Genomic DNA, 22,040 nt, shown 5'->3' with positions numbered 1-22,040 from the left:
TACAATTTGCTAAACTGTTGTGTTGTATCATTACAGGAATTGGCGCTTCCTTTTCCAAGCTCATGGGATATGACGTGAGTTATTTATTATCTACATCAGTTGCCAGGAGAGGAAGGTGAGCCATTACTATGGTAAAGTCTACTAGAAAGAGTTTTTTCTTCTTCTTCTTCTTCTCCACAAGCCAGAAGGGGCATGCATGGTAAACCCCATTAAGACCTAACAAACAATAAACACACAATACAACATGGCATCATCCTTTATGACTACCCAGAGCCATAAAACCATGAATTTGCCTCATGGTCAAGGTCCCCCCACTAATTAGATGGCCTATACCCCCCCCCCCCCCCTATTTTGCTAATAAGCCTGAGGTATGCTCAATAAGTGTCATCAGTGAACAGGTGTGATACTGCAATCTCACTTTACAAATCACAACTTAAAGGGGTACTCCGGTGGAAAACATTTATTTTTTAAATCAACTGGTGCCAGAAAGTTAAACAGATTTGTAAATTACTTCTATTAAAAAATCGTATTCCTTCCAGTACTTATTAGCTTCTGGATACTACAGAGGAAATTCTTTTCTATTTGGAACACAGAGCTCTCTGCTGACATCACGACCACAGTGCTCTCTGCTGACATCTCTGTCCATTTTAAGAACAGTTCCTAAAATGGACAGAGATGTCAGCAGAGAGCACTGTGTTCATGATGTCAGCAGAGAGCACTGTGTTCCAAAAAGAAAAGAAATTCCTCTGTAGTATTCAGCAGCTAATTAGTACTGGAAGGATTAAGATTTTTTAATAGAAGTAATTTATAAATCTGTTTAACTTTCTGGCACCAGTTGATTTAAAAAAAAAAAAAAAAAGTTTTCTTCCTGAGTACCCCTTTAACCAGAAGTACAGCAAAAAAGAGAGGGAACCCAGCCCCTAATACCTACCTGATCTGTTCTGTCCTCTGGTATCTATTATTTTTAACCCCTTTAAGCCTGCTCACTTATCCAGCCTATACTTATCATGGCATCTTTTAGGTTAGGTTCACACACCGGAATTCTGCTTAGAATGGGATTCCACTGCACATTGCACACAATGGAATTTCAGTGTTGGATATTCCACACCAAAAGAATGGTGTTGCTCATTCTTTAGGCAGAATCAGCGCCATTGCCGTCTATGGGCAATATTTCCCTCCGTAGCCTCCTCAGTTTTACCCTAGCCTAATGGCTTCACGCTGGGAGTACTCAGTAGCCTAGTACAAAGTACATTCAGTTGCATCTAGTTAAGCACAAGGCAAAGATGTTAATGGCACCTAAGCTCACAGGCCACCACCAATACTAAGACCTGACATGTCTTAAAGGGGTATTCCAGGAAAAAAACTTTTTTTTTATATCAACTGGCTCCAGAAAGTTAAACAGATTTGTAAATTACTTCTATTAAAAAAATCTTAATCTTTTCAATAATTATCAGCTGCTGAAGTTGAGTTGTTGTTTTCTGTCTGGCAACAGTGCTCTCTACTGACATCTCTGCTTGTCTCGGGAACTGCAGAGTAGAAGAGGTTTGCTATGGGGATTTGCTTCTAAACTGGGCGGTTCCTGAGACAGGTGTCATCAGAGAGCACTTAGACAGAAAAGAACAACTCAACTTCAACTCAACTTCAGCAGCTCATAAGTACTGAAAGGATTAAGATTTTTTAATAGAAGTAATTTACAAATATGTTTAACTTTCTGGAGCCAGTTGATATATAAAAAATATTTTTTTTCCTGGATAACCCCTGTCTAGTGTAGAACGGGACCCATCAAAAAGTCAGCAAGCAAACACCCCTGAGGAAGTCACATTCAGTGACGGAACGCGTGGGGTTGGTCCTGTGGACATGGGTTGATTGGGTTACCGTCCCCCCTTTTCCTCCGTCTGTGGCCTGCACATTGTGGTGACATTTTTTTTACAGTACATCATTTTCATGTTCTATTTATTCTTACACACATTGCTTTTTTGCAGTTTTTGGCATTGTACATTATGCACTTTACCTGTTGTCATTTATGCTGCTATTGTATTTAATCATGCTGCTATTGCACTAAGTTGTGTGTTTGATATTTGTATATGCATTGTATTTTTCATTGTCAGGCCCCTTGGTATGGTTAGTTTAGGGGGGCCCTGTATGCTTCACCCATGTCCAGTGGTGATCTTCACAGATCCCACTGTTGTATGTAGCTTTTTAATGTTTTTATTGTGTCTTTGTTTGATATTCATACATGGTGTTAATAAATACATTTTGTATTTTTTGCATTACATTGACTATTGGGTGTGCATCCATTGTGGCATTTCAGTCTTTTTTCTTGAATTTCATGTCAGCAAGCAAACAGACCCAAACAGGCAGGTGTCACAATTCTGTAGTCCTGGGTTTATTGTAATAATTCACAAACAGTAATAAGTTCCACTTGCAGCATACAGTAGTAAGAAAATCAGCTTCTTTACATAAACATAAACTTCGGGGCTTCTCGCCCAAAAATTGTCAGGTTCAATCCAAAAGTCAATCTTTTTGGTGCAGTGTATCAGTATCCAAGATACAAGGGACAGACTGGTCTTGATTCAGAGCAGCTCCTTCCTACTGTTCTCTGCTCACACACCTATGAGATCAGGTTCAGGACTCATAACACACACTAGAACTGGAGTATGGAAGTTACTTTAAGTCTAAAACCTTCAGTCACTCCCAAAACCCGGACCCAAACTCCAGTCTTATGTCCCCGAGGCAAGAAGCCTGTAATACATACTCCCATCTACCATTTTTTCAGCTGCTTGCTTATACTGGTTAAAGGGTTTTTACACTTTAGATGCCTTTGTCATATCCAGAGAATAAGTAGGGGTCCCAAATTGTGATTTTCAGGCATAGGAGACTGCATACGGATGGAAACCAAGTGGTAAGTTGGCCATGTTTGGGTGTGGAGCATATTTTCCGCCACTTACATTAAATCTCCTGATGTTAGCCACCTAGGCTAACATCAAAACCTGTGGAGGCAAAGTTGCCCAATTGACCATAGCACCTTGTACAATAGAGAAAATGTCCGGCAGTCGGGTGTAAAATCTTCAATGCCAAGGCTTTATTAGAGCACTATAGGATAAGAAAAAAATTCCTCCAGACTTGGTGCTTCTCCCAATAAAAACATTGTATTCATTGTTTTAAAGTCCCATACATACAGTAGTAAAAACAAATGTAGAAAAAAAAAAACCTTGCGCACTCCTGAAAGGGATAAACTTTACGTTTGAAGAGGACCCAGGGTGTTTGTGGGGAATACACATATAGTGTGACCCCCACTCACACCAGGTGAGTAACACACACCTCATTTCCTATACTTTGGGATTAGAGCGCCACCTTCTTTTCGCTAATATATTGTATTTTCATACATACAGTAGTGTACACTGGTTGATGCGTTTCAAGCTCGGACTGAGCTCTTTCTCAAGATGTGCATAGTAAAAAAATAAAAACATACCTTATTATATACATGCGGACAAGTAGAACTTCCGAGTGTAGAATTGTCCGGGTGTAAAATCTTCAATGCCAAGACTTTATTAGAAACAGCAATTCTCCAACATGTAAACGACATGGACACAGATCACTAACGTGTTTCACGCTTGCTGAACTTAATCACTCTATGATTAAGCGCAGCAAGTGTGAAACGCGTTAGAGATCTGTGTCTGTGTCGTTTACATGTTGGAGAATTGCTGTTTCTAATAAAGCTTTGGCATTGAAGATTTTACACCCGACTGCTGGACACTTTCTCTATTGTACAAGCCCCTATTTTGAAGCCGGAGGCGGGACCATTCTGGGCCACGTCCAGAGGGTGCCTCTTCACAGATTTTGATAAATCTCCCCCATTATGCTTAAAGGTAGAGGTACTGAAGGTTGGATGTATTCATGGCAAACCCCGCACCAAGATAAGATTCAAGAACCAGGAAACTATAAATGATGTAAGAAACAAGTAATGGTCAAAGCAAATTTCTTAAGCAGATATATACTCAAGTAAACAAAGATCTCGGTACTAATTGCATACTACCTGACGGCCTGTATCTTATATCATAGATCTGAAAATCCTCCGGACATGTCTTCATCATCCCGCTCGGCATTTACTACAGTGTGGCAGAGATTTTCTGGCCAGACACCAGCAGAGAGAGACGCCTTCTTGCACGACACTTTCCCCAATGATTTCCTTATGGGATCTTCCTCTTCAGCCTTCAAAATAGAAGGAGGATGGGCCGAGGGGGATAAAGGACACTCTATATGGGATGTTTTTGGACAAAATAATCAAGCCGATAACAATGCAACCGTCAATGTGGCCTGTGACAGTTACCACAAGATTGACTATGACGTGTATCTTCTGAAAGGCCTACAGTCTAAGGTCTATCACTTCTCCATCTCCTGGTCCAGAATTTTCCCAACAGGACTGTCATCCAAAGTGAATGCGGCAGGCGTGAAATATTACAACAGATTAATAGACAGGTTAATCAGAGAAAATATCAAACCAATGGTGACGTTGTATCACTGGGACCTGCCCCAAGCTTTACAGGAGTCCGGGGGCTGGCAGAGCGAATCCACCACCCAGGCATTTATGGAATATGCAGATTTCTGCTTCAGTAATTTTGGAGATAGAGTTAAACACTGGATAACCTTCCATGAACCTTGGGTGGTTAGTTATGCTGGTTATGGCACCGGACAACATCCACCTGGAATCAAGGATCCAGGAAATGCCTCCTTCAAGGTAAAATCAGAATATTAAATGTACATAACTCAATAATGTTATACAATACAATTTTTTTTATTTATTTACACTTTTTTCACCTAAAAAAATCTAAATCTTGCAAAATTCCCTCTCTCCACCTTGACTTTTACACAGGTCATAAAGCATGCCCTTAACACTCTCCCATAGAAGTCAGTAAGTCACCTGCAGACTACAGGCGCTTATGTGGTTGCTCTAGAACAAATGGCTAAATGCTGCCCAGGCAAGATGGCTTCCCCAATTATCATGTGCAGAAAATATAATTAAATTACTATACATAGAATTGTTCAATCTGAGAATAACAGATGAGAAAATACAAATAGGGTTCAGTATCAATTATTATTAAAAAAATAAGTTTACCTTTAAATAAATTAAAGGGGTGGTCCAGGCTTGCTGCACTCCCCATCTCATTGCACAAGACAGGCTTCATAGACTGATATCTCTGTAGGTAACTATGTCAGTGCAGAATATTATATTGTAGATTCCCAACGAATGTATAGATTTGTAGAAACTGTTATGACATCAAGATAGGCTGTATTACCAATACAACCGAAAAGGGAATGGATAGGTATTTCTCTAACTGTGACTTCTACATTGTATCTCTTAGGTGACACACAACATTGTGAAAGCTCATGCTAAGGCCTGGCATGTTTACAATGATAAGTACCGGGCCCAGCAGCAAGGTCAGGTGGGAATTTCTCTGAATTCAGACTGGGCAGAACCAAAAGACCCTAATAATCCAGATGACGTGAGCGCTGCTGAGCGATATTTACAGTTCATGCTTGGGTGGTTTGCCCATCCAATTCTTGTCAATGGGGACTACCCAGAAGTTCTGAAGACGCAAGTCATAAATATAAATTCCCTATGTTCCCCTCAATTGGCTCAGCTGCCCACATTTACTGAGGAGGAGAAGGCCTACATCAATGGCACTGCAGACTTCCTCGGTATCTCCCACTATACTTCCCGATTGGTCAATGGTTCCCAGAGCGGCAGCTGTGTGGCAGATTATGATAATGTTGGAGGATTTGCGCCACATGTGGATCCTTCATGGCCAACCACCTCCTCTCCATGGCTCTACGTGGTTCCATGGGGTCTCAGGAGGCTTCTGAACTTTGTCAAAGAAGAATATATAAAAGGAGGACTACCCATATACATAACCGGAAATGGTATGCCAACACCATACACAGGCGAAGTGTACAATGACACAGATCGGGTGGAGTACTTGAAAGCTTATATCGATGAAGCCCTGAAAGGTAAATCCACTGTGTTTTAAAGATCATAATACACAGCCATAGTTGGAAGATAAAAGAAGGCAGAAGGTCACATAGATAAGACTGAAACTAATAGAGATCATAAGTCCTATTTAGATCAGTGTATGGACAGATATTTACAATTGTAATATAAAAGATTACCCTCAGGCTGCCTGATGGTAGTCTTGTGGTATACAATGAGACTTACAGAGGACTCTGAAATTTAAGAAACAAATACATTTACAGTATCTTCAATTTATGTGAGTTTTTTGTGTCGTTTGCTGTTCTGACCCTGTATACCCTTATTGTGTTTCAGCTGTAAAGACTGATAATGTGACTGTAAGTGCCTTTGTAGTCCGTTCTCTCCTGGATGGCTTTGAGGGAACCCAAGGATACAGTCAAAGGTTTGGTTTACATCACGTTGATTTTGAGAATGGAAACAGACCAAGAACCCCCAAACAATCCGCCTATTTCATTTCCAACATTGCTGAAAATAATGGCTTTCCAAGGACAAAATTGGTAAAAAAAATTCCTCTCGCAAAATGGACACATCAGAAAAAGTTACCAGCTCTGCCAGCATCAGAAGTCCCCTCAAAGGCCAAGGTTGTATGGAATAAGTTCTCAGGACAAACAGCTTTTGAAAGGGACATGTACCATTATTCTACAGTTCCGAGTGATTTTACGTGGGGAGTCTCAACCTCTGCATATCAGATTGAAGGAGGATGGAATGAAGATGGAAAAGGACCGAGTATATGGGACACTTTTTCACATATTCCAGGAAATATTTTTGAGAATGGCAATGCAGACATTGCCTGTGATAGTTACCACCAGCTGGATGCTGACTTGTACATGCTGAGGAGTCTAGGTGTGAACAGTTACCGGTTCTCCATCTCATGGTCTAGAATCTTCCCAACTGGACAAGGCACAGTCAATAGTAAGGGCGTTGACTATTATAACAGGCTTATTGATGGCCTACTGGCAAACAACATCTCACCAATGGTGACTCTTTACCACTTTGACCTCCCTCAGGCTCTTCAGGACATTGGTGGCTGGGAGAATGATACTGTCCTTGAGGCCTTTCACAGCTATGCAGACTATTGTTTTCGTACATTTGGAGATAGGGTTAAGTTCTGGATGACTTTTCACCAACCTCACACAATTGTTGCTTCTGGTTATGGTAATGGTCTCTTTCCACCTCAAGTGAAAAACGACCCTGGTAATGCTCCATACAGAGTAGCTCACAATCTTATCAAAGTCCATGCCAAAGTCTATCATACCTATGATGAGCAGTATCGAAAAAGTCAAGGAGGTTACATTTCTCTGAGCCTCAACACTAACTGGGTGGAACCCAAAGACTACAGAGAGCCAAGGGACATAGAAGCTGCTGATCGATACCTGCAATTCACCTTAGGATGGTTTGCACACCCCATCTTTAAAAATGGTGACTACCCAGAGGCAATGAAATGGCAGGTGGCCAACAAAAGTGACCTTCAGGGTTTACAATCTTCCAGACTTCCAGCTTTTACTGATGAGGAAAAGGCTTACATCCAAGGAACAGCCGATGTTTTCTTCATAAACATTTACACCACAAAAATAGTTCAACATCAAACTACAGTCCTCTTTCCCCCATCTTTCCAAAATGATATAGACATTACAGAAGAGTTTGATAGTAGCTGGCCAGACACTGCTGCTGAAAATTTCAAAGCAGTAGCCTGGGGCCTCAGGAGGCTTCTTAACTGGGTAAAAGAAGAGTACGAAGATGTCCCCATATATATCACTGAGAATGGAGTTGCGATGGACAGGAAAACCGATTTTGATGACTATGCTCGAATTTCCTATCATCAGACATATATAGATGAAGCCCTGAAAGGTTAGTAGGGACAAGTCAAAAAATGTGTTTACAGTTCACTAAGACAGGATATAACGTAGAAATCAAGTGTCAAGTGTAAAACAATAATGATTCCCATTTGTCCATGGGTTGTGTCAGTTGAAATACAGTTCACCTCTATTGAAGTAAATGGTACTTATCTGCATTGAAGTGTTGTACTGTTTTTGGAAGAAAGGAGACCGTTTTTCTTTACAACCTTCAACCCCTTCCCGGCAATTATTATACAGGTATGTCAAACGTTCAGTCAGGGATTATGAAGCAGGTTCAGCAGCTTAGCCTGTTCTATACATGGCAGGTGCTGACTGCTAACTGCAATTGACATCTGTCATCCATGCAGCCGGGTTTGGAGATATCTCAGAGCCCATATCTTTAACCCTCTAGATCCTATGGTCAAGTTCTGGCTGCACATGCACACTATGCTCCATTCATTCGTGAGGTAATTTTCCTCCATCGTCAGGAGTGGGGAGGAGGTCCCAGCACCAGGACCCCGCCAATCAGCTTGTTATCCCCTATGAATATTAACCCCTTAACGACACAGGACGTAAATATACGTCCTGGTGTCGTGGTACTTAACGCACCAGGATGTACATTTACGTCCTGAGCATAACCGTGGGCATCGGAGCGATGCCGGCATCATGCGCGGCAGGTCCCGGCTGTGCATCGCAGCCAGGGACCCGCCGGTAATGGCGGACACCCGCGATCCCGCAGATGTCCGCCATTAACCCCTCAGATGCCGTGATCAATACCGATCACGGCATCTGCAGCATCGCGGTCACTTAACAGGATGATCGGATCGCCCGCAGCGCTGCCGCGGCCATCCGATCATCCTGCACGGCAGACGGAGGTCCCCTCACCAAACATTAAGTAAAAAAAATGTGAAAAACCCCCTCCCCCAATAAAAACGTTAATTGTCCCATTTTCCCTATTTTACCCCCAAAAAGTGTAAAAAAAAATATTTTATATACATATTTGGTATCGCCGCATGTGTAAATATCCGAACTATTAAAATAAAATGTAAATGAACGGCGTGAACGTAAAAAAAAAAGTCCAAAATAGCTGCTTTTTTATAACATTTTATTCCCCAAAAAATTTATAAAAAATGTAATAAACGTTTTTTATAAGCAAATATGGTATTTATAAAAAGTACAGATCACGGCGCAAAAAATGAGCCCTCATACCACCGCTTATACTGAAAAATGAAAAAGTTATAGGTCTTCAAAATAGGGGGATTTTAAACGTACTAATTTGGTTTAAAAGTTTGCGATTTTTTTTTAGCGCAACAGTAATAGAAAAGTGTATAATCATGGGTATCATTTTAATCGTATTGACCCAGAGAATAAAGAACACATGTCATTTCTACCATAAATTGTACAGCGTGAAAACAAAACCTTCCAAAATTTGCAAAATTGCGGTTTTCTTTTTAATTTCCCCACACAAATAGTATTTTTTGGGTTGCGCCATACATTTTATGATAAAGTGAGTGATGGCATTACAACGGACAACTGGTCGCGCAAAAAACAAGCCCTCATACTAGTCTGTGGATGAAAATATAAAAGAGTTATGATTTTTTGAAGGGGAGGAGGAAAAAACAAAAACGCTAAAATAAAATTGAGTCCTTAAGGTCCAAATGGGCTGAGTCCTTAAGGAGTTAAAGATGGGACTACTTCTATAATTTTGAGGAGACTTTATTTGCTAAGTATACATAGATAGAAACCAGTGGAGGATGTAATTAAAGTGTTAAGTGTTTCCTTCCCTAAAAGCTCTCAGTTTAGACGGCGTGAATCTGAAAGGCTACTCTATCAACTCGCTTATGGACTCCTTCGAGTGGGACCAAGGATACCGATTGCGGTTTGGTCTTCATCATGTGGATTTCAATCATCCTACCCGTGCAAGGGCTGCAAAACGCACGGCTATTTACTATGCCGAAGTTATTGGCAATAATGGCATTCCCTTAAAGAAGGAAGATGAATTTCTATATGGAGAATTCCAGGATGACTTTGCTTGGGGTGTAGCCTCTTCAGCTTTTCAGGTAAAGTATTTCTTTATTTTGTCCTCAGTTTGGACCAAATAATCATCTACAACTTTTAAATTACATATGGCTAAAATGCAACATTGCCACATACTCTTAGCATCCCTATGTCTATCCCCACATCATTGCCTCCTTGGTCACCATGTACTCAGTATGCGACGACATATTAAATTACTGCCCAAAGCAACGATGTATAGTCCAACATGGTATTAGTGGCGGAGGAAATAAAAGGTGAGTATTTGACATTTTGTTACTTTTAGCCATACGTGTCTCATACTGTAGGTTTTGTTTTTTTTTGTTGTTTTTTTAGCCATTTTAATAAAAGTCGGAAATAGGATTTGGATATTATTTCTTTAATATGAATGTCTGCCTTTGTGCTTTTACACATTTGATATTCTCTTCTGTATTGCTCAATATTGCCCAGTTTTGGGTAACCTGTTTTATATTAGTGGCCAATGGGAGTGGAGAAAAGAAAAGTGACAACAGATGTAAAGACATTTTTGCCTCTGGTTGTCATTTTTTAAGCCAGTGACCTCACAAGTTAATACTGTACGTTATATTTGCCATTTCAAATAACTTTGAGTAAGAAAATGATATTAAAGGGGTACTCCCGTGGAAAACTTTTTTTTTTTTTTTTAAATCAGCTGGTGCCAGAAAGTTAAGCAGATTTGTAAATCATTTCTATAAAAAATCTTAATCCTTCCAGTTCTTTTTAGGGGCTGTGTACTAAAGAGAAATCCAAAAAAGAAATGCATTTCCTCTGATGTCATGACCACAGTGCTCTCTGCTGACCTCTGCTGTCCATTTTAGGAACTGTCCAGAGCAGCATATGTTTGCTTTGGGGATTTTCTCCTGCTCTGGACAGTTCCTAAAATGGACAGCATAGGTCAGCAGAGAGCACTGTGGTCATGACATCAGAGAAAATGCATTTCTTTTTTGGATTTCTCTTTAGTACATAGTCCCTAAAAAGAACTGGAAGGATTAAGATTTTTTAATAGAAGTGATTTACAAATCTAATGCAGAAGAAGGGTGGAGCCAGCACTGAGTAAAAGCAGTTTCCTTTATAGGTATCCAAAGTTAAAATTCCATGGCAGGCAAAAAATGTATGACACAAGGACAAAAGTGCAGAACAGCATAGCTTGGAGTCCTTAAACGCCGACGCGTTTCAGGCTATCAGGCCCTTAGTCATGGCATACATGTAATCGCTTCAGCACATTCTTTTATACTGAGATAGCCCAGGTGTTCACCTCCCACAAGGGGAGGGAACACCGGAACTGATCACCTGAGACAACAAACATTATTGTCCACTGTGCATTAAGATAAACATATAAAAATAAGGAACAATTGCAAATAAAAATCTGTTTAACTTTCTGGCACCAGTTGATTTAAAAAATAAAAAATAAGTTTTCCACGGGAGTATCCCTTTAAAGAAACAATTAAAACAAATGTTTTTTTCTTCTAGATTGAAGGGGCCTGGAGGGCAGATGGGAAAGGCCTCAGCATCTGGGATCAGTTTTCTCATACAGCATCTAAGATTCATGATGGTAGTAATGGAGACGTGGCATGCAACAGCTACTACCGGGTTGACGAGGACATAGAACTTCTCAAAGAACTTCGGGTGTCACATTACAGATTCTCAATCTCTTGGCCTAGAATTCTCCCCGATGGGACCTTGAATCACATCAATGAGGCCGGGATAAGTTACTACTCTCGCCTGATAGATGGCATGATGGCTGCTGGTATTACACCACAGGTAACAAATGACCCTAATTTTAGTGCAAATTTACTATGCAAGGCGAAAATGTAAGTGACTATATATACTAGCACTACTCAACATGCTTTCATCTGCGCAGGTCACTATTTATCATTGGGATCTTCCTCAAGCTTTGCAGAACATTGGTGGTTGGGAGAATGAGACAATAATAGACAGGTTTAAAGACTATGCTGAGCTTCTCTTCCAAAGACTAGGTGACAAAGTAAAGTTCTGGATCACTCTGAATGAGCCGTACATCATTGCCTACACAGGGTATGGAGAAGGAGGCTTGGCTCCAGGTAATAATTATACATATGAGCTTTTTCCTGTCCTTAGAAAGTTCCCACTGATCTATAGAGCTGAGTATAGCTAGAGCAATACCACCATTATGCTACATATAGAAAAGTCCAATGTGCAATAATACAACATCTGTTATCCAAATTTCTGGTGACATCATTAAAGTGACCACTGAAATACACCTCAATTTAGACTGCAGTACACACTAACCTCTAGCCTTCAGCTTTGTTGTATTGACTGGGGTAAAATCCTCAGAGATCTCATTAGCATTAGAGGGTGAGAAACATAATAACAGATGACAACTTTATTGTGGTACTTCATGCCTACATAAGGAAAGATTGTAACAATACACATACAGGAAAGGCTGCGTGTGGTTTTATCATGATTTATTGCAGTATACCGTTGTGCTGGCTGTGAGTGAGGGTGCACATATACTTTCATTTTTACACAGCACTATATTAAGGAACATTCCAGATCATTGGTGGTCCAAACTCTAACCGATTCTCTTTCCGAAGAGAAAAGAAATACTGTTTAGTCTAGAGGAGTAAGTGGTAAAATAAGGAAGGCTGAGTAGCACCTTATTGGCCTCCCTTTATTAGTTAGGCATCAGGGACTGCTTGGTAAAGGTCCTCCAAAGAAAGAATTCTACAACCCTTAGAATCACCCTTAATGCAATCTGAGAGATATTAACACGGAAACCAAACACTTTGGGGAGAAGTTATTCAGGAGCCCCATAGCTCATCTACACACTTCGAGGGCTTCAGGCCAGAGTAAAAAACATTGTGGCTGACACTTCATATATTTACCTAAGGACCTCCATATAGTTACCTAAGGACCTGCTGTCAATGTATTGGGAAGTATGAAGCCCTAAACTCTTCTGCTCCCACTTGCCCTGCCTACTTGCGTACCTGCCCTAGGCGACGGGTCCACAACCACGGTGACAGTCCCTGCCTAAATACATGCAGGGAGTCAAACGTCAACAAAATTAACTATAATACAGACGTAGGTCGGGAAACTATATGGAATCACACACACTAACAGAAATAATAACTAAACATACACACACAATAAGTCACAGTCCACAAGCAGAGTGAATACCAAGAGATTACAGAAATGCCCAATCACAGAAACAGGAGAAGAGTTAGAGAGCGGAGGCAATAGGTCAAATGTGCCAGAAATTCAAGATACAATACAAACGCTAGCTAGGAGTAGGAGCTCTTTGGCAGGCGAGGCATGAGAGCAGACTGCCATCTTAAATAGGCCCAGACCAGGTGCTCTCATCAAGGTCCACTGACCAGTCCAGACAGCTGCGCATAGCCCAAAACAAAACATAGAACTGTCAGAACCGTTTAACCCCACGGGTTCTGACACCTGCACCTTGCAGTGGGATTTGCAGCTCTACTGCCATACTAGTCAGAGCCAACTAGTGTGCCCCCACTTAGTAAACAAGCTAAGGACTAGAGTGGAGTATGACAGATTCTGGGGATGTACACTCACTACCTCACTCAACCACTGTCCCTACCTAAATGACAGCCCCCAACTGGGATGATCCCTTCACCAAAATAAAGGCACGGTGGAGTCAGGGAAGTCAGACAGGCCAGGTCAGCAACACACAGATATAGAAGTACAAAAGCAGACAAGGGGTAAGTAAGGGACAAGTTAAACATTGTAAAACCTTGAGGGAAGCAAAATACAAAATCAGAGTCAGAAAAAGACTCAGGAAAGGCAAGGGTCAAACCTAGAGGGCGGCACAGTAAAGAATCAACACACAAAAGTATAATCAAAATAAAATTGAATGCCCAAAAACACGGAAAATGCTAGGGATTGAGGCTGCAGTTAGAGGGAAGTTTAAATATCCTAGGAGACGTGAGCGCCCGTTCTGCAGCTGACAGTTTCAGGGTATGAGTGGCACTGGCCTGGGATACCTAGGCCCCACATACTATAACAGTTTAATTGTAAAACACCCATATAAGCATTGATATAACTGTCACGATGCCGGCTGGCAGGTAGTGGACCCTCTGTGCCAGAGAGGGATTGGCGTGGACCGTGCTAGTGGACCGGTTCTAAGCCACTACTGGTTTTCACCAGAGCCCGCCGCAAAGCGGGATGGTCTTGCTGCGGCGGTAGTGACCAGGTCGTATCCACTAGCAACGGCTCACCTCTCTGGCTGCTGAAGATAGGCGCGGTACAAGGGAGTAGGCAGAAGCAAGGTCGGACGTAGCAGAAGGTCGGGGCAGGCAGCAAGGATCGTAGTCAGGGGCAACGGCAGAAGGTCTGGAAACACAGGCAAGGAACACACAAGGAACGCTTTCACTGGCACTAAGGCAACAAGATCCGGCAAGGGAGTGCAAGGGAAGTGAGGTAATATAGGGAAGTGCACAGGTGAAAACCCTAATTGGAACCACTGCGCCAATCAGCGGCGCAGTGGCCCTTTAAATCGCAGAGACCCGGCGCGCGCGCGCCCTAGGGAGCGGGGCCGCGCGCGCCGGGACAGAACAGACGGAGAGCGGGTCAGGTAGGGGAGCCGGGGTGCGCATCGCGAGCGGGCGCTACCCGCATCGCGAATCGCATCCCGGCTGGCAGCAGGATCGCAGCGCCCCGGGTCAGAGGACGTGACCGGAGCGCTGCAGCGAAGGGAGTGAAGCGAGCGCTCCGGGGAGGAGCGGGGACCCGGAGCGCTCGGCGTAACAGTACCCCCCCCCTTGGGTCTCCCCCTCTTCTTGGAGCCTGAGAACCTGAGGAGCAGACTTTTGTCAAGGATGTTGTCCTCAGGTTCCCAGGATCTCTCTTCAGGACCACAACCCTCCCAGTCTACTAAAAAAAATTTTTTTCCTCTGACCTTTTTGGCAGCCAAAATTTCCTTGACCGAGAAGACGTCCGAGGAGCCGGAAACAGGAGTGAGAGGAACAGATTTGGGAGAAAAACGGTTGAGGATGAGTGGTTTGAGAAGAGAGACGTGAAAGGCATTAGGGATACGAAGAGAAGGAGGAAGAAGAAGTTTATAAGAGACAGGATTGATTTGACACAAAATTTTGAAAGGACCAAGATAGCGTGGTCCCAACTTGTAGCTAGGGACACGGAAGCGGACATATTTAGCGGAGAGCCATACCTTGTCTCCAGGGGAAAAAACGGGGGGAGCTCTTCTTTTCTTATCCGCGAACCTCTTCATGCGTGAAGAAGCCTGTAAGAGAGAATTTTGGGTCTCTCTCCATATAATGGAAAGGTCACGAGAAATTTCATCCACAGCGGGCAGACCAGAGGGCAAGGGGGTAGGGAGGGGGGGAAGAGGGTGACGGCCGTACACCACGAAAAATGGGGATTTGGAGGAAGATTCAGAGACCCTGAAGTTATACGAAAATTCGGCCCATGGAAGGAGATCTGCCCAGTCATCCTGGCGGGAGGAAACAAAATGTCGCAAATAATCACCCAGGATCTGGTTAATTCTTTCTACTTGTCCATTGGACTGGGGATGATATGCAGAGGAAAAATTTAATTTAATCTTGAGTTGTTTACAGAGAGCCCTCCAGAATTTAGACACGAATTGGACCCCTCTATCCGAGACAATCTGCGTAGGCAACCCGTGAAGACGAAAAATGTGTAGAAAAAATTGTTTAGCCAACTGAGGCGCAGAAGGAAGACCAGGAAGAGGGATGAAATGTGCCATTTTGGAGAATCGATCAACGACCACCCAAATAACGGTGTTGCCACGGGAAGGGGGTAAATCAGTAATAAAATCCATACCAATCAGAGACCAAGGCTGTTCGGGGACAGGCAGAGGATGAAGAAAACCAGCGGGCTTCTGGCGAGGAGTCTTATCCCGGGCACAGATAGTGCAGGCTCGCACAAAGTCCCCAACATCCGTCTCCAGAGTCGGCCACCAATAGAAGCGGGAGATGAGTTGCACAGATTTCTTGATGCCCGCATGACCTGCGAGATGGGAGGAGTGACCCCATTTGAGGATTCCGAGGCGTTGGCGTGGAGAAACAAAGGTCTTTCCTGGAGGAGTCTGCCTGATGGAGGCAGGAGAAGTGGAGATCAGGCAGTCAGGTGGAATGATGTGTTGCGGAGGGAGATCAACTTCTGAGGCATCCGAGGAACGAGAGAGAGCATCGGCCCTAATGTTCTTATCGGCAGGACGAAAGTGAATCTCAAAATTAAATCGGGCAAAGAACAGAGACCACCGGGCCTGGCGAGGATTCAGCCGTTGGGCCGACTGGAGGTAGGAGAGGTTCTTGTGGTCGGTGTAGATAATAACAGGAAATCTTGATCCCTCCAGCAGATGCCTCCATTCCTCAAGTGCTAATTTAATGGCTAGAAGCTCTCGATCCCCGATGGAGTAGTTCCTCTCCGCTGGAGAGAAGGTCCTAGAGAAAAAACCACAAGTGACAGCATGCCCGGAAGGATTTTTTTGTAGAAGAACAGCTCCAGCTCCTACTGAGGAGGCATCAACCTCCAATAGGAAGGGTTTGGAAGGGTCAGGTCTGGAGAGCACGGGAGCCGAAGAAAAGGCAGACTTGAGTCGTTTAAAGGAGTCTTCTGCTTGAGGAGGCCAGGACTTGGGATCAGCATTTTTCTTGGTTAAAGCCACGATAGGAGCCACAATGGTAGAAAAATGTGGAATAAATTGCCTGTAATAATTGGCGAACCCCAAAAAGCGTTGGATAGCACGGAGTCCGGAGGGGCGTGGCCAATTTAAGACGGCAGAGAGTTTGTCTGGATCCATCTGTAGTCCCTGGCCAGAGACCAAATATCCTAGAAAAGGAAGAGATTGGCATTCAAACAGACATTTCTCAATTTTGGCATAGAGTTGGTTGTCACGAAGTCTCTGAAGAACCATACGGACATGCTGGCGGTGTTCTTCTAGATTGGCAGAAAAAATTAGGATATCGTCCAGATATACCACAACACAGGAGTATAATAGATCACGAAAAATTTCATTGACAAAGTCTTGGAAGACGGCAGGGGCATTGCACAGTCCAAAGGGCATGACCAGATACTCAAAGTGTCCATCTCTGGTGTTAAATGCCGTTTTCCACTCGTCCCCCTCTCTGATGCGGATGAGGTTATAGGCGCCTCTTAAGTCCAATTTAGTGAAGATGTGGGCACCTTGGAGGCGATCAAAGAGTTCAGAGATGAGGGGTAAGGGGTAGCGGTTCTTAACCGTGATTTTATTAAGACCGCGGTAGTCAATGCAAGGACGAAGGGAGCCATCTTTTTTGGACACAAAGAAAAATCCGGCTCCGGCAGGAGAGGAGGATTTACGGATAAAGCCCTTTTTTAGATTCTCCTGGACGTATTCGGACATGGCAAGAGTCTCTGGGGCAGAGAGAGGATAAATTCTGCCCCGGGGTGGAGTAGTACCCGGGAGGAGGTCGATAGGGCAATCATAAGGCCTGTGAGGAGGTAGAGTCTCAGCTTGTTTTTTGCAGAAAACATCCGCGAAGTCCATATAGGCCTTAGGGAGACCGGTTACTGGAGGAACCACAGAGTTACGGCAAGGGTTACTGGGAACCGGTTTTAGACAGTTCTTGGAACAAGAGGACCCCCAACTCTTGATCTCCCCAGTGGACCAATCCAGGGTTGGGGAATGAAGTTGAAGCCAGGGAAGTCCAGGAGAATCTCCGAGGTGCAATTGGGGAGGACCAAAAGTTCAATCTTCTCATGATGAGATCCGATGCTCATAAGAAGGGGCTCCGTGCGGAAACGTATGGTACAGTCCAATCTTTCATTATTTACGCAATTGATGTAGAGGGGTCTGGCGAGACTGGTCACTGGGATGTTGAACCTGTTGACGAGAGAGGCCAAAATAAAATTTCCTGCAGAACCAGAGTCCAAGAAGGCCACTGTAGAGAAGGAGAAGGCAGAGGCAGACATCCGCACAGGCACAGTAAGACGTGGAGAAGCAGAGTAGACATCAAGGACTGTCTCACCTTTGTGCGGAGTCAGCGTACGTCTTTCCAGGCGAGGAGGACGGATAGGACAATCCCTCAGGAAGTGTTCGGTACTAGCACAGTACAGGCAGAGGTTCTCCATACGGCGTCGTGTCCTCTCTTGAGGTGTCAGGCGAGACCGGTCGACCTGCATAGCCTCCACGGCGGGAGGCACAGGAACAGATTGCAGGGGACCAGAGGAGAGAGGAGCCGAGGAGACGAAACGCCTCGTGCGAACAGAGTCCATATCTTGGCGGAGTTCCTGACGCCTTTCAGAAAAACGCATGTCAATGCGAGTGGCTAGGTGAATAAGTTCATGTAGATTAGCAGGAATTTCTCGTGCGGCCAGAACATCTTTAATGTTGCTGGATAGGCCTTTTTTGAAGGTCGCGCAGAGGGCCTCATTATTCCAGGACAATTCTGAAGCAAGTGTACGGAATTGTACGGCATACTCGCCAACGGAAGAATTACCCTGGACCAGGTTCAACAGGGCAGTCTCAGCAGAAGAGGCTCGGGCAGGTTCCTCAAAGACACTTCGGATTTCCGAGAAGAAGGAGTGTACAGAGGCAGTGACGGGGTCATTGCGGTCCCAGAGCGGTGTGGCCCATGACAGGGCTTTTCCGGACAGAAGACTGACTACGAAAGCCACCTTAGACCTTTCAGTGGGAAACAGGTCCGACATCATCTCCAGATGCAGGGAACATTGGGAAAGGAAGCCACGGCAAAACTTAGAGTCCCCATCAAATTTATCCGGCAAGGATAAGCGTATCCCAGGAGCGGCCACTCGCTGCGGAGGAGGTGCAGGAGCTGGCGGAGGAGATGACTGCTGAAGCTGTGGTAGCAACTGTTGAAGCATAACGGTCAGTTGAGACAGCTGTTGGCCTTGTTGCGCAATCTGTTGTGACTGCTGGGCGACCACCGTGGTGAGGTCAGCGACAACTGGCAGAGGAACTTCAGCGGGATCCATGGCCGGATCTACTGTCACGATGCCGGCTGGCAGGTAGTGGACCCTCTGTGCCAGAGAGGGATTGGCGTGGACCGTGCTAGTGGACCGGTTCTAAGCCACTACTGGTTTTCACCAGAGCCCGCCGCAAAGCGGGATGGTCTTGCTGCGGCGGTAGTGACCAGGTCGTATCCACTAGCAACGGCTCACCTCTCTGGCTGCTGAAGATAGGCGCGGTACAAGGGAGTAGGCAGAAGCAAGGTCGGACGTAGCAGAAGGTCGGGGCAGGCAGCAAGGATCGTAGTCAGGGGCAACGGCAGAAGGTCTGGAAACACAGGCAAGGAACACACAAGGAACGCTTTCACTGGCACTAAGGCAACAAGATCCGGCAAGGGAGTGCAAGGGAAGTGAGGTAATATAGGGAAGTGCACAGGTGAAAACCCTAATTGGAACCACTGCGCCAATCAGCGGCGCAGTGGCCCTTTAAATCGCAGAGACCCGGCGCGCGCGCGCCCTAGGGAGCGGGGCCGCGCGCGCCGGGACAGAACAGACGGAGAGCGGGTCAGGTAGGGGAGCCGGGGTGCGCATCGCGAGCGGGCGCTACCCGCATCGCGAATCGCATCCCGGCTGGCAGCAGGATCGCAGCGCCCCGGGTCAGAGGACGTGACCGGAGCGCTGCAGCGAAGGGAGTGAAGCGAGCGCTCCGGGGAGGAGCGGGGACCCGGAGCGCTCGGCGTAACAATAACATTCCATGGTTTTTACACACCTCACTATACACACAAAACAGGATGAAAAAAAGTAATTTCACACATGTTAATTTTCACCCAGTTACCTTGGTAGTAGTCTCATACGAAACAACCCACGTATATCTTTTTCTGTGTCCCAAAGAGCTTTAACTTCCTATCTAACAAATCCTTATTTTTGTTGCAGATTGTAATACTGAGTTGTGACTTTTCTTTTAGGAATCTATTCCCCGGGGAATGCTACATATGTGGTTGGACATAACCTGATTAAAGCCCATGCAGAAGTATGGCACCTGTATAATGATACATACAGAGCGTCTCAAGGCGGTCTAATCTCCCTAACCCTCAACTCTGATTGGGGTGAACCTCTTAATCCTTATAAACAAGAGGACGTAGAGGCGGCATGGAGGTACACATTGGTATGTAACATTTATTTGGGGGATCAATGATATAGCAATGAGCAGTCATCATGTTATAGAGCAGAAGGAGCTGAGCCAATGAGCCAAATTATATATATAGTTTTATGGGAAAAGACTCGGTATAATTTATAATTATTCATGTTGACATTTGCTCATTCTGGGCTTTAGTCCAGTGGGTAGTCCTGCTCAGTAACTGGAAGCAGGAGAGTAACAAAAAGAATCCCTTTCTAGGCGCTGCTTCTCCCAATGGATTTTTTATTAACCAATGACGTTAACCAATAAAGTGCATAACATAATTAATATACCGACCAGTCTTGCAGTGGGCCCAACACCAATGCTGCTGGTTTGCTTGAAGCAGTCTGAAGCCACAGGACAGCCGTTGGTGCTGGGACACCATAACCTCATTTGTGGCATCAACGTTTTTATTCAGCTTTTGTGACATTACACTAAGAATTAAATAAAGAGTGTTCTACATTCTTAGTGAGTGCCTCCGGAGTATCTTGTGGATGTATTCTGCTATGTTAAGCAATGGAAGAGGTAGGAATATATAAAGGAACAGTCCTGTCCAACCGAAAATTCAAAAAGAAAAGAACTTCCTGTGGAGCATACAGCAGCTGATAAGTACTGAAAGGATTAATATTTTTAACTCCTTAACGACGAAGGACGTATATTTACTTCCTGCGCCGTCTCCCGCGATATGCCGCGGTGGTCCCGGCTGCCAACAACGGCCGGGACCCGCGCCTAATACAGGACATCACCGATTGCGGTGATGCCCTGTATTAACCCTTCAGAAACGGCGATCAAAGCTGACCGCCGCATCTGAAGCGAAAGTGAAACTATCCCGGCTGCTCAGTCGGGCTGTTTGGGACCGCCGTGGGGAAATTGAACAGCTTACAGGACACCGGGAGGGCCCTTACCTGCCTCCTCGGTGTCCGATCGGCGAATGACTGCTCCGTGCCTGAGATCCAGGCAGGAGCAGTCAAGCGCCGATAACACTGATCACAGGCGTGTTAATACACGCCAGTGATCTGTGTAAAAGATCAGTGTGTGCAGTGTTATAGGTCCCTATGGGAGCTATAACATTGCAAAAGTAAAAAAAAGTGTTAATAAAGATCATTTAACCCCTTCCCTAATAAAAGTTTGAATCACCCCCTTTTTCCCATTAAAAAAATAAAACAGTGTAAATAAAAACATGTGGTATCGCCGCGTGCGTAAATGTCCAAACTATAAAAATATATTGTTAATTAACAACTAGACAGAAGAAGCGGCTGGGCACTGCAGGCAAGGAAGGTAAGTGGATATAGCCAACACAGGTGTATATATGGCAGTGGGGGTGGGATGAAACATGAAGCAGGGTACAGCGTGGTGCTCACTTATAGCAATTGCAGTAATCTTCAAATTAGCAGAAAAAAAAGAAAAAATTGGAGCACACACCTGTTTGACTTGCTTGAAGTGGTTTATTTCAGTTGATTCTGATCCAACATCCCGACACCCCTAGACCAAACAGAGCTGGAGCGGCAGGAGCTATTCACCTGGACAACCGCAGTTTCACGCTAACGGGCATTTCTTCAGGTCCACAATGACTAATCACCGTGGACTTGAAGAAACGCCCGTTAATTAAACCGCACGGTCAATGGCGTACACGTAAAAAAAATCCAAACTCCAAAAAAGCGTATTTGGAAAGCGTATTGATCACTTTTTATATCATTAAAAAATGAATAAAAAGTGATCAAAAAGTCCGATCAAAACAAAAATGGTACTGATAAAAAACTTCAGATGATGGCGCAAAAATGACTCCTCATACCGCCCTGTACGTGGAAAAATAAAAAAGTTATAGGGGTCAGAAGATGACATTTTTAAACGTATAAATTTTCCTGCATGTAGTTATGATTTTATCCAGAAGTGCGACAAAATCAAACCTATATAAGTAGGGGATCATTTTAACTGTATGGACCTAGAGAATAATAAGGTGTCATTTTTACCGAAAAATGCACTGGGTAGAAACGGAAGCCCCCAAAAATTACAAAATGGG

At 44.2% G+C, this 22,040-nt stretch overlaps 1 protein-coding gene across 1 annotated transcript in view; it reads left to right on the top strand.

Moving 5' to 3' along the window:
- LOC130285268 (uncharacterized) overlaps positions 1-22,040 on the top strand; it is a 143,812-nt gene that overhangs the window by 58,863 nt on the left and 62,909 nt on the right. Inside the window, exons 6-13 of the mRNA XM_056536620.1 lie at positions 37-115; positions 4,063-4,738; positions 5,364-6,009; positions 6,323-7,876; positions 9,655-9,923; positions 11,386-11,676; positions 11,777-11,975; positions 19,809-20,008. Of these exons, the coding sequence (XP_056392595.1) occupies positions 37-115; positions 4,063-4,738; positions 5,364-6,009; positions 6,323-7,876; positions 9,655-9,923; positions 11,386-11,676; positions 11,777-11,975; positions 19,809-20,008 (3,914 nt within the window). The remainder of the gene's footprint in view (positions 1-36; positions 116-4,062; positions 4,739-5,363; positions 6,010-6,322; positions 7,877-9,654; positions 9,924-11,385; positions 11,677-11,776; positions 11,976-19,808; positions 20,009-22,040) is intronic.

Source organism: Hyla sarda, chromosome 8 (genome assembly GCF_029499605.1).
Source record: "Hyla sarda isolate aHylSar1 chromosome 8, aHylSar1.hap1, whole genome shotgun sequence".
NCBI classification, from domain to species: Eukaryota; Metazoa; Chordata; class Amphibia; order Anura; family Hylidae; genus Hyla; species Hyla sarda.
Note: the sequence above shows the minus strand (reverse complement) of the source record. Positions and strands in the feature narration are given on the sequence as shown.